The sequence below is a fragment of the Leptonotus elevatus genome, chromosome 10, assembly GCF_054856555.1.
Source record: "Leptonotus elevatus isolate MCC_2025b chromosome 10, RoL_Lele_1.0, whole genome shotgun sequence".
In the NCBI taxonomy this organism is placed as follows: domain Eukaryota; kingdom Metazoa; phylum Chordata; class Actinopteri; order Syngnathiformes; family Syngnathidae; genus Leptonotus; species Leptonotus elevatus.
The window spans coordinates 3,999,606-4,016,415 of NC_141248.1; the positions used below are offsets into that span (position 1 = coordinate 3,999,606).

Here is a 16,810-nt window from a genome sequence, read left to right on the forward strand (position 1 = left end):
ATAATGGAGCACGTTTGTTGCTACATTTAGCAACTTTTTCTCCCACAAAGCATGGGTCATTGTGATTTCCAAAGGAATATCGAAAAAGTGAACATGTAAAATGTAAGTTCGCAGAGATTTATATAAATAAAGTATTTTATTTTATTTTCCCAAGTTGATCTGTTAATAATTATTGTGAGAAATTGTTGACGCGTTGGGTGTCTTTGGACAGATTGGTAATTAATGATAATGATATAATTAAAAGTATTTTTGAGCAAACGTGGTGTTTCAGATGTGTATCAAAGTGGTAACCCTTCTTTAGCTCTCAGTTTCAAAAAGGTTGGTGACCCCTGTTACAGTATTTCTCATTTCATTGTTTTATCTTGTTTTTAAGCTTTTTTTGCCCCTGGTGTTCCAACATGAAAAGTGAAAAATTCTCCCTCTAAACAACATAACATATTTTTTTTCTGTCACACAGGCCTCTCTGCCTGGCTGCAAAATTGCTTGCTAAATGTACTTGTGTTGATACATTTAAATATTTCAATATCCTCAGATAAAACAAACAAAAATATATGTATGTAACTATGTTATTCTCTCATGTAAAAAAAACACATATTTCATCCCCCCCCCCCCCCCGTGTGGAAACAGTGTTACAGTACATTGTGGGTTGTAATGCGGAAACAATATTGTTGCCATGTGACAGTATCACCTGTAGGGGACACTATAGTACAAATTGAATAGATTGTGCGTCAAGGTAACATAGAGTAGCATCCACCCATTCTCTACGCACATTGCTGATCCTGTTCAGGGTTGGAGGTTCTGGAGACTACCCCAGCTGACTTTGGGCCAAAGACTTCACCCTGACGGACACTTACTCACATTCACACTGCCAATGAATCCACACTCCCGTTGTGAGCTTTCCAGCCGTGCCCTGAGTATAACATGACCCTCCTCACATCACTGCACCAAAATAACAACATGCTTTTGTCTTGCCAAAGCCCCTCTGCGTCAGGAGACAAACATTTTGATGTCACACGCAACACACACATTTATACACACACAATCTCCTTCTCTGTGATGAACACACACAATCAGTGAGGGCATGAAGGCTCCATGTGGGTCTCTGTGGAATTTTGTACAACGCACACATTCACTACCTAACATGGTGTTAAAATGGTGGCGGGAATATCCCTATGTTCTGGAACTTAACCAATAAATATGTATGGCAATAATTTAGTGGGAATTCGTGAGACACTTTATTGCAAAGCTGCAAAAATGTATTTTGACATAAATACTATCAATGAAATACTCATGCATCCATTCATTTTTATACCAATTACCCTGTTCACAGTCAATCATAAGGCACATAGAGACCGACATTTGGACAATTTAAAATTAAACTATATTATATTTACTTATAATAGAAGTGTAACTCAAACCAATTTAAATTGCTTTGAGGCTTACTGTTATTCATTACTAAACATGATAAAAGTTGTACCATATCAAATCAAATTGTAATCCAACTGAATTGAACTATTCCATTTTAAAATCATTGTTCCTTGAATTGTATAATACTCATCTATCTAGTATTGTATCAAATTATCTTTGGAGAACAGCGTCCGGTTATCCCCCCCCCCCCCCCCCCCCCCCTCCCACATTCCAAGAGACAGATTCAGAAATGATTTCTCTGAAAACTTTTATTTGACAAACAAGCACAGGCCAGATGGACATTTTCATTGAAAACAATAAGAAGAAAAACGAGAAAAGGATAAGCCTAATCGGAAATGCATGTTAAAGGTCTTTGTCGGGGGATCAGTCCGTTTTTGGCTGGCTCTGATCTTGCAGCACTGAACTACGACACCAACACGGACGCTGCCTGAATGAATCATAGTCCATTTATCTCCACGTCTGCCCTGCAGAAGACATTCACTCCTGGTCCTTCTCCTCGCCGTGGGTGATGATGTGCACCAGATTATTGTAGTCCAGGTTGCCTGCCACATCTGGAGGGAAGGCAGCAAACATCTGCTCCATCTGAGGCACACAAAGAAGACGTTGGCATTCACCAGTCACAACACGGACCGGCGGGTTTGCCACGTACCTCTTCAGGGCTGAACCGGTCGGCTTGTGTTGTCAGCATCTGTGTCACGCTGTGGACAGTGAAGGCATGATGCAATGCACTTTTTTTCCTACTGGGGGTGATGTTGAATATGCACACGAGTTCGTCAGCACTTACTAGTCCTTCCTCAGCACTCCCTTCCCCTCGGGGTCAAACACTTTGAACGCATTGAGGATGGTCTCCTCTGGGTCAGCACCTTTTCAGACATACAAGGGGTTATAGTCAATTTGACATGCAAAAATAAATAAATAATAATGTTAGCTTTTTTTTTTTTTTTTGCTACCTTTCAGTTTCTCTCCAAACATAGTGAGAAAGACGGTAAAGTTGATTGGGCCCGGTGCTTCTTTGAGCATCTCATCAATCTCTTCCTGTTTCACGTTCAGGCGACCTATAGGAGCAAACACAAGTATAAACATTATTAATTCAAATAGAATTGAAAAATACATTAAGTAGGGGTGTCAGGCAATTACATTTTTTAATCGTAATTAATCGCATGACTTCAATAGTTAACTCAAGATTAATCGCAAATTTGATATCTGTTCTAAATGTACAATAAAATGCACAATATTTGTCATACTATTGTTAACATAAAAGTGGAAAGTTAAACACATCGAAATATGGCTGCATCTTTTAGTCATTGATACAGTAATTTCCTAATTCATAAAATTGAGTTAAAATTAAAAAGATGAGCGAGTGATATTGATTTGTGTTGGTCATTTTTCTGCCACGAGATGGCATAATTGCATTTGTAAGACATTGGTGAAAGCTCAGTGCATTTTTCTTTTCATATTAAGAGCTATCTAATCTTTGACATGACAACTTGACCCCAGTCTCCACAAATATATGCATTATTATTACATTTATTACTGCTAAGTTTTGATGTGGGCGTGTCTGCTGCGTTACAACTGGAATTCCCCCAGTTTCAATTCCAAGTAAGGGGCGGTCATTAATCACGTTAAACAAATTAGTGGCGTTAAAGGAACTTTAAGTTCATTCAAAATTAACATACTAATTTTGACACCCCTAACATTAGAATTTACTAGTTTTAGAAAAAAAATCGAAATGGTTCTCCTTCCTTATGGTGAGGTGTGTGGCATCCATTTTGATTTAAATGACCTTCCCCTGCCCTATAAAAAGTTACCACACACACACCAAATCTCAACACCAAATCGTAAAGTTGTAAACCCACCGAGAGCTGCAAAAGTGTCCCTCAGGTCGTTCTTGTCGATGAAGCCATCTCTGTTCTGGTCCATGATGGTAAATGCCTGAGGTGCACACACACACACACACACACACACACACACACACACACACACACACACACACACACACACACACACACACACACACACACACACACACACACACACACACACACACGTGAGAATGTTGATAAAAACTAAAATGATCTCCATTGTGGTCCATGGCTGTCAGTGTGTAAAGCCCAGGGCCGAAGGTTTCAGCTTGGCATTCAGCACATGAGGAGCATTTCATGCGCATCCTTAATCGTTGATGACACGCGTCTGGATGTTTGGCCGGGCGCATACCAGCAGGGAGCTGCTGTTAAGGCTGGGATGGACTGAAATGCCGACAGGTGTTTGTGCTCCAAACAAGCACTTGAGCGCACATGACTAAAATGGAGGGACAAATGTGCACACCGCACTTGGGGAGCTAACGTGCTTATTTATATAACATCAACTCACAGTCCTGCCGTTAGTGGAGCTCAGCGCTGCTTTTGTTACGGTAAATCACCAGATTGGATCAAACTGACTGCACAAGCTGGTTGGTCTCTCTGGTTTTGTTTTTAAATGGTTTAGGACAGGTCCTATCTCACAGATGGAAATTTCTTGTAGGTATGGAGACATGTTCCTCCAGAACACATTAAATTGAGTGTGGAGTTCCCCAAGGGTCAAGTTTAGGTCCATTTCATTTTATGGATGCAAAGTTGCTATGTCTCAATACTATACTGTGTACCCCCCCCCCACCCCCCCCCCATTGATTGCTTTAATTTATGTATACACTTTGTGTTGCATTTTTAAATGTTTGAAAAGTGCTTTACAAATAAAATCCGATTTTTACATTTCCACCAAGGAAGAGAAAAGTGATACATCACAGTCAGGGGCCTAATATATTCAATTTCATTTTTTTTTTAGAATCAGTAGTGGGGCCCAAGTGGCATTTTTTTTCCCCATAGGGCCCCAATTTCCAACATCATCTTGTGGAGAAGGAAAGTAGGCAGGTCAAGCTGTTTGAATTACTTACCTCCTTGAATTCTTGAATCTGGGCCTGCTCAAACATGGAGAACACATTGGAATTGGCTCCCTCTCCTGTTCTCTTCTTGGCTTTTTTGGGGGGCTGTGGACCAAAAAAACTGAGCTCATGAGAAATATCATAATGACTTGGGCGAGAGGCAGGATACACACCGCTTTGGTCACCAGCCAACTGTAAGGCATATTGTCATTATTATAAAAATTTGATCATTATATATATATATATATATTACAAACAGTGATTTAGAAGTTTTGTTTTTATTGGGACACAGTGAAGAATTACATACATTAAAAAAAAACATATTTATACATATATACCCTAACACAGGAATGATACAAATAACGTGACTTAAAAGCAATTTTTGCATGATAAAAGGTAACAATATCGCAAAACCTTATAGTAATTCTTAAACATTAAAGAATGTTAAACTTGAGATGGAATGATAAAACTCTGCATCTTTAAAGGCAGCATCATCATTATTTGACACACGTGGTGACTTACCATGGCTGGGCAGCTGGGAGGTGAGGCCAACAATGATGCCAGTGAACAATGGGGAGAAGGTGGGTGGCCTTTTGTAGCCCCCCAGCTCTCATCTCCACTGGATGATATTTATAAACGATGTCCTCTTTAGGAAGTGGCAGGTAAATGATGCTTTGACACGCTTTGTCTGCCGCATACTGTATTTCATTCTCTCTCTCACACACACGCACACACACCGCCCCCAAGTTTTTTTTTTCACTAGCAGAGAGCTGAATAACAAGGATTGGAATAACCAAAGCAGACTGAAGGTGAAAGTATCACCCTCTGTGTCCACTGCCCGCAAACATTGGTTTGACTGTGAAAATTATGCATGGATTTGCTCGCTGTGTATACAATCAGCTACTTTATTCAGTCAGCTCAAATAATTTTGTGGATGATGGTTGTTTAATTTAGACTTCACTATTACCACCCAGAGAGCTTAAGGCAATTCAAAATTTGGTAAAACAGGCTTGAGTGTATTCTTAAATTGAATACAGATCAATTTATTAGACAATATAGCTTGCAATATATTGTTGTATCATACCAAAGCAACATGCTGGAGTATTTTGTTCCCCTTGCCAATAAATATGTATGCAGTTGGAAAGCCTGTTTGGCTCCATCTTAAATGATGCCCCATTTTTAGACTACTTGTTGAGAAGCAGAATGGCATCCCGTAGTCGTGTGTGACCAGACTACCGTACCGAACACACAAAGTCGTAGCTGCCTGCGCTCATGAACACTATTTTATGACTTCTTTCGAAGGGATTCACTGTCGATATTGCCTCTAAAAAAAAGTGTGACGATGGCCCAGCAGCAGAACATAATTTATAGGTGTGATTCTCAAAATGTGGGATATGTACCACTATGTGGTACACAGGCTCCCTCTTGTGGTATGTGAGAGAATCACTGACCAAATGCCTTGGTCGTATTCAAGTTTATTGATCTATATAGTACACGTTGGTTGTTAAACAGTTACCCATGTTAATTTTTTTAAATGTAACTTTATACATTCTAATTTGCAGAGCCGCTAAAGTGACAAAGGGGAATATAAAATGTTTCTCATTAGGACAAAAAACCTTCTCGTTAGGATGAGAAAGTAGTCCATTGCATGTTAGCAATAGGGGACCCTATAACTAAATTCTAGTTTGCAGAGCGAGTGAAAATGACTATATGGTTATATCATCACCTGGGCTTTTACTATAAGGACATTGCTGCTTTACTTCCAAGTCATCACCATTATGTTTGGTCTTGGCATTTCAAATATCTGAAATCTTGTAGTCTGCTAAATAAGCAACCACTCGCAGGTAAAGACATATCTCTTCCTAACAAGTACGCTTCTCTCCTATCAGGCTTCCCGTGTTGGTCATTGTTTTTTGTCTCTTGGATTGCTTGTAATTGTAAAGTGAATTTTGTTTCTCTGTACTTGTGACGGACAATGACAATAAATTATATGTAATTTTGTGTTTTGGCAGTGTCATGTTCAAACTGTTGTTACGGTGGTTTAATTTTTAAAGGTACAGTGTGTATAATAAGTGACCACTAGCTGTCGCTAGAATGCAGCCGAAGCGCATGCATTGAAGCACGCACACTACGTTGGCTCAGAGGGACCACACTCCACAAGCCTACCACTAATTCTTATTTTGCATGAACAAACGAGCATCGGTGACTTGGCAGCCGGTGTGAAGCAGGATTTAGCCGGAGCAGCTAACAGCAGCTAGCGGGAGTTAGTCGGCGCCATAGGCTGGAGTGGCTAACAAGAGCGGGTAGCGGGAGAAGCTAGTTTAAAAATAGAATATTTAAAAAAGCTAGTAAAAGTTTGCGAGAGCAAGGCAGAAGGTGACGGGAAAGTGACAGGAGCCTGAATCACGGGACTTAGCGATGACCACCTGCAAGCCACAGCTGTGGAAGATACGAAGCGGTCGATCCTGTCGGTCCAACACTAGATACAAGCACCACCCGGGCTAACTATGTTTGCAAAGTTGTCCTTCGGGCATCCGTAGCAGTAACATGGCGGCAAAACATGTTAGCCTCTTGTAAGGTGGGGGTATGTTGTCATAGAACACATTTTTTTGCATATTATTGAAAACAGCGGGTTTTTAAATTTAATGAATTATTAGTTCACCACTAAATGGCGTTAAAGATGACACATTGTGACTTTAAGAATAAATCACCTTGACTACTACAATACTTCATTTTAATGTTGGCGACTCATTAGTCATGATGGTGCCACGTAGAAAGCCGAGTATGTTACTTGGTGCAAAAAGTATGAGAACCACTATACTGTATTTGAGACCCCAGACAGAACAAGACAACAGGAGCATGAGTCACATGCTTGTTGACACCAACTCGCTCCACGTCATCACCGGTAGCCGCTTAAGTATGCGCAGCTCAATAAACACGTCCTTACAACGTGAGCACGCGTCATTAACAGATCCTCTCAGATGTACTCAAGGTTCCCAGGTCAAGAAAAGTGACAGTGTGTGAGAATGGGCCGAGGTGAGGAGGTGACGCCACGTGTGCGCGAGCTATTTGGAGGGAGTCGCTCCCGACAGTCGCTGTCAAATAAAGCGCAGTTGATGGCCTCGCAGCAGATGTCAGGGGTGTCATGTCGCAAACATAATGTGAACAGCCAGGTCACAGTTATTGTTACCCGGAGGAGGGGAGCGAGGGGCACATGCTATTGTTGAAAGCAGCTCCTCCATTTGTGATTTGTGAGCAGCCAAAGCAACTACTGTGGCTGGAATGACGGGCCTTTGTCTCCCCGCAGGCTGAGCGCTGGGATGTACGTTTGTGCCTAAAAATAGAACGACCTCTTCAAACACAATGGACACGGACAAATGGTTCACAACGCCGCTGGCCGTTAAAACCTCGAGGTGATTAAGGAAGCCCGAGCGAGGGAATATCGCAAATACCGAATACACACAGCAAAGTTAAAAGTGAAGGGATATATTTAATATTCTGTGACCAAAATCTCGACAGGGAACTTGTCAGCAGACATCGATATCATATCCAGCATTGAAGCAATCAGTGAAATGAAATATACAACTTAAATGTATAAAAAAAATAAAAAATAAAACAAGGATGATTAAAAAATAATAAGTTGTTTTTAAATAGTGAAACCCCGTATATATGTTTTGCAATTCACAGGGCTCGTTAGGCCCCATGCGTCACATATAGCGGGGGCTTCACTGTATTTAGATCAGCAGGAAATGTGTGTATTTGGTTTCATTAAAAATCTTTGACCAATTGCATCAACTTCAATACATTCAAGGAAGCTTTTACATTGAAAACTATCAAGGCGTCATGAAGTTGAAGAGTCATTATCTTCATTGATTGACACGAGTCAAAAAACCTCAAATACAGCATCTACTTTGAGTAAAAAAACCTCAAATACAGCATCTAATTTGTGTAAACACAATGTAACGTATGTCACAGGTCACATTAGGATTTACAGAAATAAAAAATAAGCACAATGACAGTCCAAAATATTTGAGTGTCGTACTGGCATTTTACACTATCAGTATTGCCTTTAAAACACAGAAATCTGAATGTGCAAAAATGAATGGTGGAATTAAAACAGAACTCAAATGAGGCAAAAGCAGAAGAAAACACTCAAGTTGATTTCACATTGCCATTGACAAACCAGGGTAAACCAAATTATTTTCAACCACTACTTTAAGCAATTTAGAGACGGAAGAGAGTCACGCAATGTTGCTTTAATCTCTCTTTTTTCTCTCCTTTTTTTTATTTTTAAATAGGTTTTTCATTGACAAAACAGCGGCGCTACACTAGTCTGAGCCATAATGCAATCACTCACTTTGATAGACATTTGGACGTATTGAAAGAATACTTATTAGACATTCAAGAGGGCAAGTTATCACTTTTTTTTCTTTAACAAAAATAGACATGGCTTATCCAGCCTTGAAATTCCTTCTCAATATATATTTATATATGTATATAAAATTAAGTCTTGTCTATTTACAGTCAGATAGCATTCTGAAGGATTAGAAAGGTCCGGCTCCACGGCTGCTCGGCATTGCGGGTAGTGCAGTTTTTTGTTTTTTTGTATGTCAACCTGTCCTCAGGGAGACAAGCCTGCTTTGTGGCTTTATTGATGTAGTTTTTAAAAGTTTTTTTAAATAACCAATACCAATCAAACAGAAGATTAGTAGTGAAGATTGTAATTAGCTGTTAATGATAGCGTCTTTGACAGTCACAGATGCTCACAAAAACAAAATGCTACCATGGCTGCGATGGAGCCCGTGTTTATTCTTCTTTCTATCAGGAACTGGTTCTGCTCATGTTTTCGGCATTGTGAGGGTTTGCGTTGCTACAGCTGATCTCTTCTAGCATAACTGGCTTGAGTTGAGTTTCAACTTTATTCAATTTAAAGCACAGCTCCTGGTATTTTAAAAGACAGCAAAAACACCCTGCTTGAAAAGTTGTTCATATGGCATTGAGGACATTGATTTGCTCCCCAAACAATGACCTCTTTCTTCTGAAAGCTGTTAAGTTATTTCTTGGGTGGGCTTGCCTGCTTGGATGCCATTCAAAACAAACGTGTGGCAGTGCTGTGAATTGGTGACATTCTCTCAGATTTCTTGCCCTTCAGCCTTTCCTGAAGATGGACCTCGCTGTCAAAGAAGAGGCTCCTAAACAGACGACTGGTCCCATACCTGTCCAACAGAGTCAAGAAAAACCAAAATCACTCCATGTACCATCACAACTGCCGCAAGCACAAAATTCAGATAGGCCAAGTAATGTAGCGTTATCATCTGCAGCCAATGATGGCCATTGGCCAAGCAGGATGTATCATCATTGATTATTTGAGTCAGGTGTGTCTTGACCTCCGCCGAACCCTGGGGTTCGATCGAACCTAGGCTAAGAACCACTGCACTAGAGCCATAACGGAGAATTTTGGTTAGTTAAAATCCAATTTGTATGACTTTAGCATAGTTTGGCCTGAGACTGTTCGTGATAATCATATCCTATTAGTGAACAACAACAAACACATGGGTTTTGGTATCCTAGTTTCATCACAGTTGGACATAGGAGGAAATTAGTGGCAGCTACACAAAGCAGTAAATAGGCTAGCATTTTTTGGCTGATACACGTGTGTGCTTTCTTGCAAAGATGAGACTGTTTGTAAATATTTAAAATGACAATAAAACAAAAAAGCATAATGTCACAATTGTGTCAAAAACACATAACAAACAGAGACATTTAAGTTATTCCACAAAACAAGGATGAAATATAACTGTTTACTTCTCCATCAATAATAGTAATGACGTCTAAAGAAACTCATTTACAAAAGAAAAGACTGACTGTTCGAAATGGAATAGGATCACTTGTTGCTTCACCGATCCCATGTCAGCTTCTGTTGCCTCGCTCCCGTCTGTCCCTGCCACTGCCCTGGCGTAAGTAAGACCGGGGTCTGGTCTCCAATCCACTGACAACGTTGTTTAAGCGGGTGTACTACTCCAGTTCAGCTACACGGCCCTCTAGACTCGCAATCCTCTTCGCCTTCTCCTCGTTCTGACTTTTCAAAGCTTTAATCTCGCTCATCATGTCCGGTATCAATTTTTGCTGCTTAGCAACAGTAGCAATCTCTTCAAACATAAAGTCAAGCGCCTTCTTTATCTCCTCAACTTCCTCGTTTTTTTAGGCAGCATCGTGTCTGTTGTCACAGGTAGCTAGGACGCGCACGAGGACGCCCCGTCTCAGTGCCGAGGGGAAAAAATAGATAAATAAAAAGTGTAAAAAAAAAAATAATAATAATAATGCGGCAGCGAACTAGACGAGCAGGCGGTAATTATGACTACATCATACTGTTACAAAAACACAGTAGACTACTGTTGCGGATAACACACACACGAGCGCGCACGCGCCCACACACACACACCACCACACACACACACAAACGCTGATCGGCTGGTAGCTGTGAAGCTCCTGCGCACTCTCTTAAAACCACACGGTCAGGCGGTAATCGCGGTTGAGGGACATCGGTCCGCGGAGCCGCAGATAGCAACTTCCCCCCCCCCCCCGCTAAACTAACCACATCTGCGGCAATATAACTTGACCCAGTGAAGTAAGTCCGCCAGGAGAGGATCAGCTATCCGGCTAGTTAGCAAAAGTTAGAGAGGTGAGTCAGGTGACAATGACAGGCAGCAACCACCACACTCCAGCACAGATCGCATTAAAAAGTAGCGTGAACGAGCGGCGAGCAGCGAGAACCAATGGACCTTTCTTCTGCTGCCTATTCATAGTAAATATCAAGCTGCAGCCAGGAGTCAGATTAAATTAGCATAAATACTGGAAACAGCTTCTGGCTCCTTCCAAAAGACTGTAAAGAAGCCACTATAAAAACAGCAATTCATCATGTTTATTCTACATTTTCATAAATTACTATCCAAAATACGCACTCACTTCCACTAGATGGAAGAAGGTACAATTAACCTGCGTATCAACCTGTTGCCATTCATTCAACTGATGTTCAACTAAACATGCCCAAGTTACACACAGAGCAGGTAAATCTGTGAGTAAACTGCAATGAGATGCTCACTATTTCAATGTACGCAATTGGTGACCATTTTGTCAGGCGGTGTCCCATGACATTTTTATAATGAAACAAAAGTGTCTTGGCTCATGAAAGATTGGAAAACACTGTATTAAAGGGGAAGTCAACCTTAAACATTTCTTAATATGTTCTATGCAGACCCACTAGTTTAAATGTGGTGTTCTGGTTAATATTACATTTGTGGAATATGAGTTCTGAAGCAAGATCTAGCCATTTTTATCCATGTCAGGGAGGCGGCCATTTTGTCACTTGCTGTCGACTGAAGATGACATCACAGTTGTTCAGAACTCAGAAAACGACCAATCACAGCTCACCTGTTTTCTGAAGCTGAGCTGTGAATGGTTGTTACCTGAGACCTGAGCAACTGTGATGTCATTTTCAACCTACAGCAAGTGGCAAAATGGCCACCTTAGGATATGGATTAAAAACTGCTGGATTTTGCTGCTTAACTCATTTTCCACTAATACAATATTAACCAGAATACAGTATTTAGACTAGTGGGGCTGCATAGAACATATTATTGTCAAAAAATAATAATATTTTTTTGGTTGACTTCCCCTTTAGAGTTTTATCGTATTTCATATCAACAGACCTTGGTAACGGGGTTGATTGGCGTGCGTCCAGAACCAGTATGAAGCCTTTGGCGCTCCTCAAAACGACCTGGTGACCTCTCCCTGCGAACATCGATCATGCGCCCCGGGGAGCGTTCCATTCGGGGGTCTGCCATGGACCTCGCCGGGGAGCGCTCTAAACGAGGGTCGGTCATGGCTCTGCCGGGAGACGCGACTATTCGGTTCTCCAGCATCCTGCCAGGAGACTTCTCCCTCTCCAGTGGACGGCTGGGGGACTTGTCACGTCGAAACTCTGTGCGGGCCTCTCGGTAGCGGTGGGGTGTGCCGGGCTCCCCGTGGGCAAGAGGGTTGGCTGCCAGCCTTTTGGAGATGTGCTCGTTGTAGGAAGGAGGCCCTCGTTTGTTCGGGCTGTTAGGGAGAAGGAGGAAGGTAACAACAGGAAGTGCGTCCTGGATGGCGAATCTAGACTAACAATTCTAATGAAAAACTTGTTTTGTACTAAAATTATCAAAAGTTGTACATTAATAATTTATCCACCACTTTTGTGGCAGCCTTCCATTAAAGGGGACATTTTATGAATAATGTACTTTTTAATTGTTTGTACAAATATATTGGCCCATGCCCACCCGTAGTGGAAGTAAACTGTCAATATTTTATTTCAGTATCTTCCTTTTTCTAAAAATGTGTCTGAGTCAGTCACTCTGCACTTTCCCACTAATATAGCATAGTCTCTCAACAGTAATTATTCTCTGATTTGTTCTTCAAGAAAAGCAGACTGATCTTGTGTTTAATGGGAAAAAACAGACATTTGCAAACTGCTGCTTTTACTTTGAAAAACACAAAATCAGCAACTGAATCAGTTTAAAAAACATTGGTTCATATAAAATAAACTCCCTTCATGTGATAATTGCTAAATTCAATGTTTACTTTTTTTTGCAAACCAAATAAACAAAAATATTCGGTTGATAAGCAGTAAATGCGAAATAAATTGCCATTATCGTTGTGTTCACAGAAAACTGCCCGTTTCTTACTGCGCGTCTCCAAAAATACCAAAAGAAAGGGAAACCCTTGCCCAGACTTGTGCTGGGCATGAAAGTAATTCAATTGTTTGTTTGTTTTATATTTCAAAATGATAAAAAAAAAAAATTGTGGGGTTGTGCAGGTTTATTGGTCACACTAATGGTGAATAATAATACTAATTATTATTTTTAAATATAATTTATATTGGTGTCATATTTTTTAAATCAAGAAAAACTGAGCATTTGAACAGGGGTGTGTATAATTTTTAGATACCTTTGTATAACTGGCTAGATTGGCTGGGCAAATATCCAGAGCCACTTTCAAGCAATGGCCAGAGTATCACTATACTACACTGTCTCAAACACTCACATCCACAACGGGTGTGCCACCCTTTCTATTAAATCAAAGTCAAAAAGTAAGCAGAGCTGCATTAGGTTTATTTGGATTCACAGATTAGCATAAAATAAGGTGTTATACAGTATGAAATCACCTGGGACCTGTTTTAAATTGTGAAAAAAAATGCACAAAGGCATCTTTCCAAGGCAGCAACTGCAGTGGGACAGAGCAACACAATTTGTTTACTGCTCCTAGACTGATGGATAAGCGATTAGGATGGGAACACAAAGTAAAAAGAAAACACAGTGAATTTCATCAGAGAGGATTTAAGATGTCTTCCTTATTTATAGATAGTTAGACACAAAGACAACTTATAACCCTGTACTCTGACAGCTTGGTGGACTCATGGCCAAAGGTTTTGTTTGGCAATGCAGGACTCAGGTTGCTAAACTGATTGAACATGGGAAAACTAATTGGAAAAGCTGATGTATTGTGTATTGAAACAAGTAGAAAATGCAATACAAATGGCTTTGGAAAGGAGCTCAGGGTTTTTTACATCAGCATTTTTCCAGTGGTAACTCCATCAAAAGCAAGCACCCATCCCACCATTTTCTAATGTTTATCCAGTTCAGTCACAGGGAAACTGGATCTTATCCGAGCTGTCTGAGCAGACTGGCCTGGACCGGTTGCCAGTCAACTGCAGGGTATGTCTATGTTCACTAAGCGCCCAATGACTCCTCAAAAGCAAGCATCACATTGTAAGACATGATTAAAAAAAATAAAAAATAAAATCACACATTTAGTCTTTATTTAATTAACTCCCCTCCAACATTTACATGTTATATTATAAGTGATTGTTTTAAGTTATCTTACGATTTATTACATATAAAAAAATGATTTCTTCCTCCTGCAAAAAAAGGAAAATGCAGTTGTCACTGAAAAAAAAAAAACTAAGTTCAAACTTAACCATCACCAACTATGCATGCAAACCTGTGCCCTGCAGTACCAACCACACCAGTAGTGTCATCACCTACTTGGCATTGTGGCGGACCAACCATCACCAACGATAAGTGAATGACAGATGCTAACACACAAAACAGAAGATGAACTAAAAAGCAAAATTTTATGTTCACATCAGCATTCGCAGATTTTTTTCCCTTCAACATAGTTAACAATCAATCAGAAAGGTTTCTCTTTGAGAGTTGACTTATAGACAAATTAAGTGGATTTAATTCAGCTTTTTGGAGAATTAAACAGATGCTAAATCTAACTTGAAGGTGTAGAAGCTCAATCAATATCCAACATTTCCTATTTTCATTTCAGGGTGATTGGATGTTTGTTGTTACTTTGTTTACCTCTACAATTAACGCAACCAGACTTTGTTGTAAAAACATTGAATGATTTGCACAATTACAACTTGCTGAAGGAGGAAAAAAAAAGGTGCAGTCCACATCCTGAGTGAAAACAAACGTTTCTCACCTGCGCCCAGAGACGCAATGCTGCAAGTCTCCTCCACCATCCTGGTTCTGAATCAAGTTGCCCTTACAGCAAATTACTCGCAGTTTGTTCTGATATGATGAGGCCAAGTAAATGGCGCCGGAGGAGATGGCTGGGCCAAGGTAGCGTGGGTTTGGAATATCCAGGTGCGCATATGAGTGGGACCTAAAAAGAGTAGAAAAGCTCAGAACACTGGTTTTAGTAGAAATGGGATTTTGTCATAAATACTAAGAAAGAAAAAATATATACATATACACACAGTCGGGTTAGAATCACAATATCTTTTCGTTCTGTTCCTTGGTTCTGAACAATACACTTTAGCGCCCCATAACAACAACGTACATAATGCAACAAAACACACTGTTAGAGCACGGCAGGAAGAGCATTCTATTTCTTCACATGTGTTTTAGAGAGCGTATTACAGTTATTGTTTAAACATTGGCTAAGTTGCATCTTTATGAAATAAACAAAGATACGTGTGACTGTTAATTAATATGTCCACCTACAGTATAGCTAATATTAAACAATTATACAGCCTTTTAAAGTTGTGTAAATTATCTTTGTGGAATGAACAAACATTTATGCAACTGTTAATTGCCATGTCCACCATTATTTCTAGACTATTATGCATCTTACTTACAGTCCTCATGTTGACAGTGTTACCAATTTAAGTTCCTCATTTTAATTTACCGTAGTAGTGTTCTGTTTCTTTGTCTTGAATCACACTTATGATATAATAAGAATTTGTGTTCATGTACAATAGATGCAGTATCCTTCGTACATAAATGTTACTATTTAATACATCAGCTGATACATTGGTTAACAGCCAATATGTCAGATATTGGCTGGGAGCACCCCGCAAACTTGAACAGGATAAGCAGTAGTGAAGTAGCCCCCAATATCGATATTGGCTTCAGTCCCAAGAATTCCATATCAGTGGCTCTCTAAAAATAAGCTTACCCTAATGCAGAATGTCCCTGAATCTCGATCACATCCAGAGAGTTGAAGTAGGTCACAAACAGGTATGGTTCTCTATAAGCTGAAAGGTCAAACTTGCATTTAATATCATGATATGCTGATAAGAGGATATGTAAAATGCAATATCATCCAAAGAAGATTTACTGACCAAATGACAAAGGTAAGCGGCTCCACTTGATATCATCAGTTCTACTCCTGCGGCCGTATGCATCCACAAAGACGCCAAACTCTGCAATAAAAACATTTTGATTGGCAAGTTAAAATAAATCAGCACTTTTTTTTAGATGATGGGAACACTCTACAGGTCGCATATGAGGAAAAAACTAAACAAATTTCACATTGAAAAGATCATCTCACCATGGAAACAGAGCAGGTACTCCTCTTTCTGAGGAGCCGTGGTGACCTGAATGATTGAGATGGGGAAGCTGTGGGAGGATGCGGCAAACACAGCAGAGGCTAACGTCACATCGTTTTTATCCAGAAACTCTGTAGGAACAGATACACGCATTAGTCAAGCAGCTCAGTCAGGTTTAAGTGAACACACAATACTTTCGATTGAATATCAAGAGCACTAGAGTGTAATGGATAGACCGTGGTGGATGACAAACCTTCTAGCGCATACTGCTTCATTTCAATTTCATAGAATTTGTTGGTGCCGATGATAATACTATAGCCAGTGAAGTGGATACAGCTGCAGGGCTCTGAGGTCTCAATTTCCTGTAAATAAAGGCAAAAGTTGAACAATATTCATTCTTAGAATAAACACAGCCCTCGACTGTATGCACACGTACCTTTCTGATGCAGAACTTATTGAGGCTTTCATTAAGTCGCAGGATTGTAATTTTATTGGGCATAGCAGCACAGATACAGATCCCATTGTCAATCTGTGAAGAAAAGGGGGGGCGGGGCTTCAACTTAATCTTTGCAAACTGATGATTTTACTAC

At 40.1% G+C, this 16,810-nt stretch overlaps 2 protein-coding genes across 8 annotated transcripts in view; both read right to left on the reverse strand.

Moving 5' to 3' along the window:
* Positions 1–1,658: 1,658 nt before the first annotated feature.
* Positions 1,659–4,995, reverse strand: myl2a (myosin, light chain 2a, regulatory, cardiac, slow). The gene is made up of 7 exons (XM_086086276.1): positions 4,868–4,995; positions 4,358–4,450; positions 3,285–3,360; positions 2,379–2,483; positions 2,213–2,291; positions 2,078–2,126; positions 1,659–2,010 (listed from the first exon to the last, which is right to left on the reverse strand). Exons 1-7 carry the CDS (start codon positions 4,868–4,870, stop codon positions 1,906–1,908), a joined length of 510 nt encoding a protein of 169 aa, XP_085942402.1. The 5' UTR covers positions 4,871–4,995; the 3' UTR covers positions 1,659–1,905.
* A 2,820-nt stretch (positions 4,996–7,815) lies between these two features.
* cita (citron rho-interacting serine/threonine kinase a) overlaps positions 7,816–16,810 on the reverse strand; it is a 42,129-nt gene continuing 33,134 nt past the window's right edge. For all 7 annotated transcript variants that reach the window (XM_086087231.1, XM_086087232.1, XM_086087226.1 and 4 more), the window contains 8 exons: positions 16,657–16,749; positions 16,474–16,582; positions 16,223–16,351; positions 16,014–16,094; positions 15,848–15,926; positions 14,870–15,052; positions 12,055–12,442; positions 7,816–9,561 (listed from right to left, as the gene is read on the reverse strand). In XM_086087231.1, the coding sequence (XP_085943357.1) occupies positions 9,538–9,561; positions 12,055–12,442; positions 14,870–15,052; positions 15,848–15,926; positions 16,014–16,094; positions 16,223–16,351; positions 16,474–16,582; positions 16,657–16,749 (1,086 nt within the window). In that variant the 3' untranslated portion in view covers positions 7,816–9,537. The remainder of the gene's footprint in view (positions 9,562–12,054; positions 12,443–14,869; positions 15,053–15,847; positions 15,927–16,013; positions 16,095–16,222; positions 16,352–16,473; positions 16,583–16,656; positions 16,750–16,810) is intronic.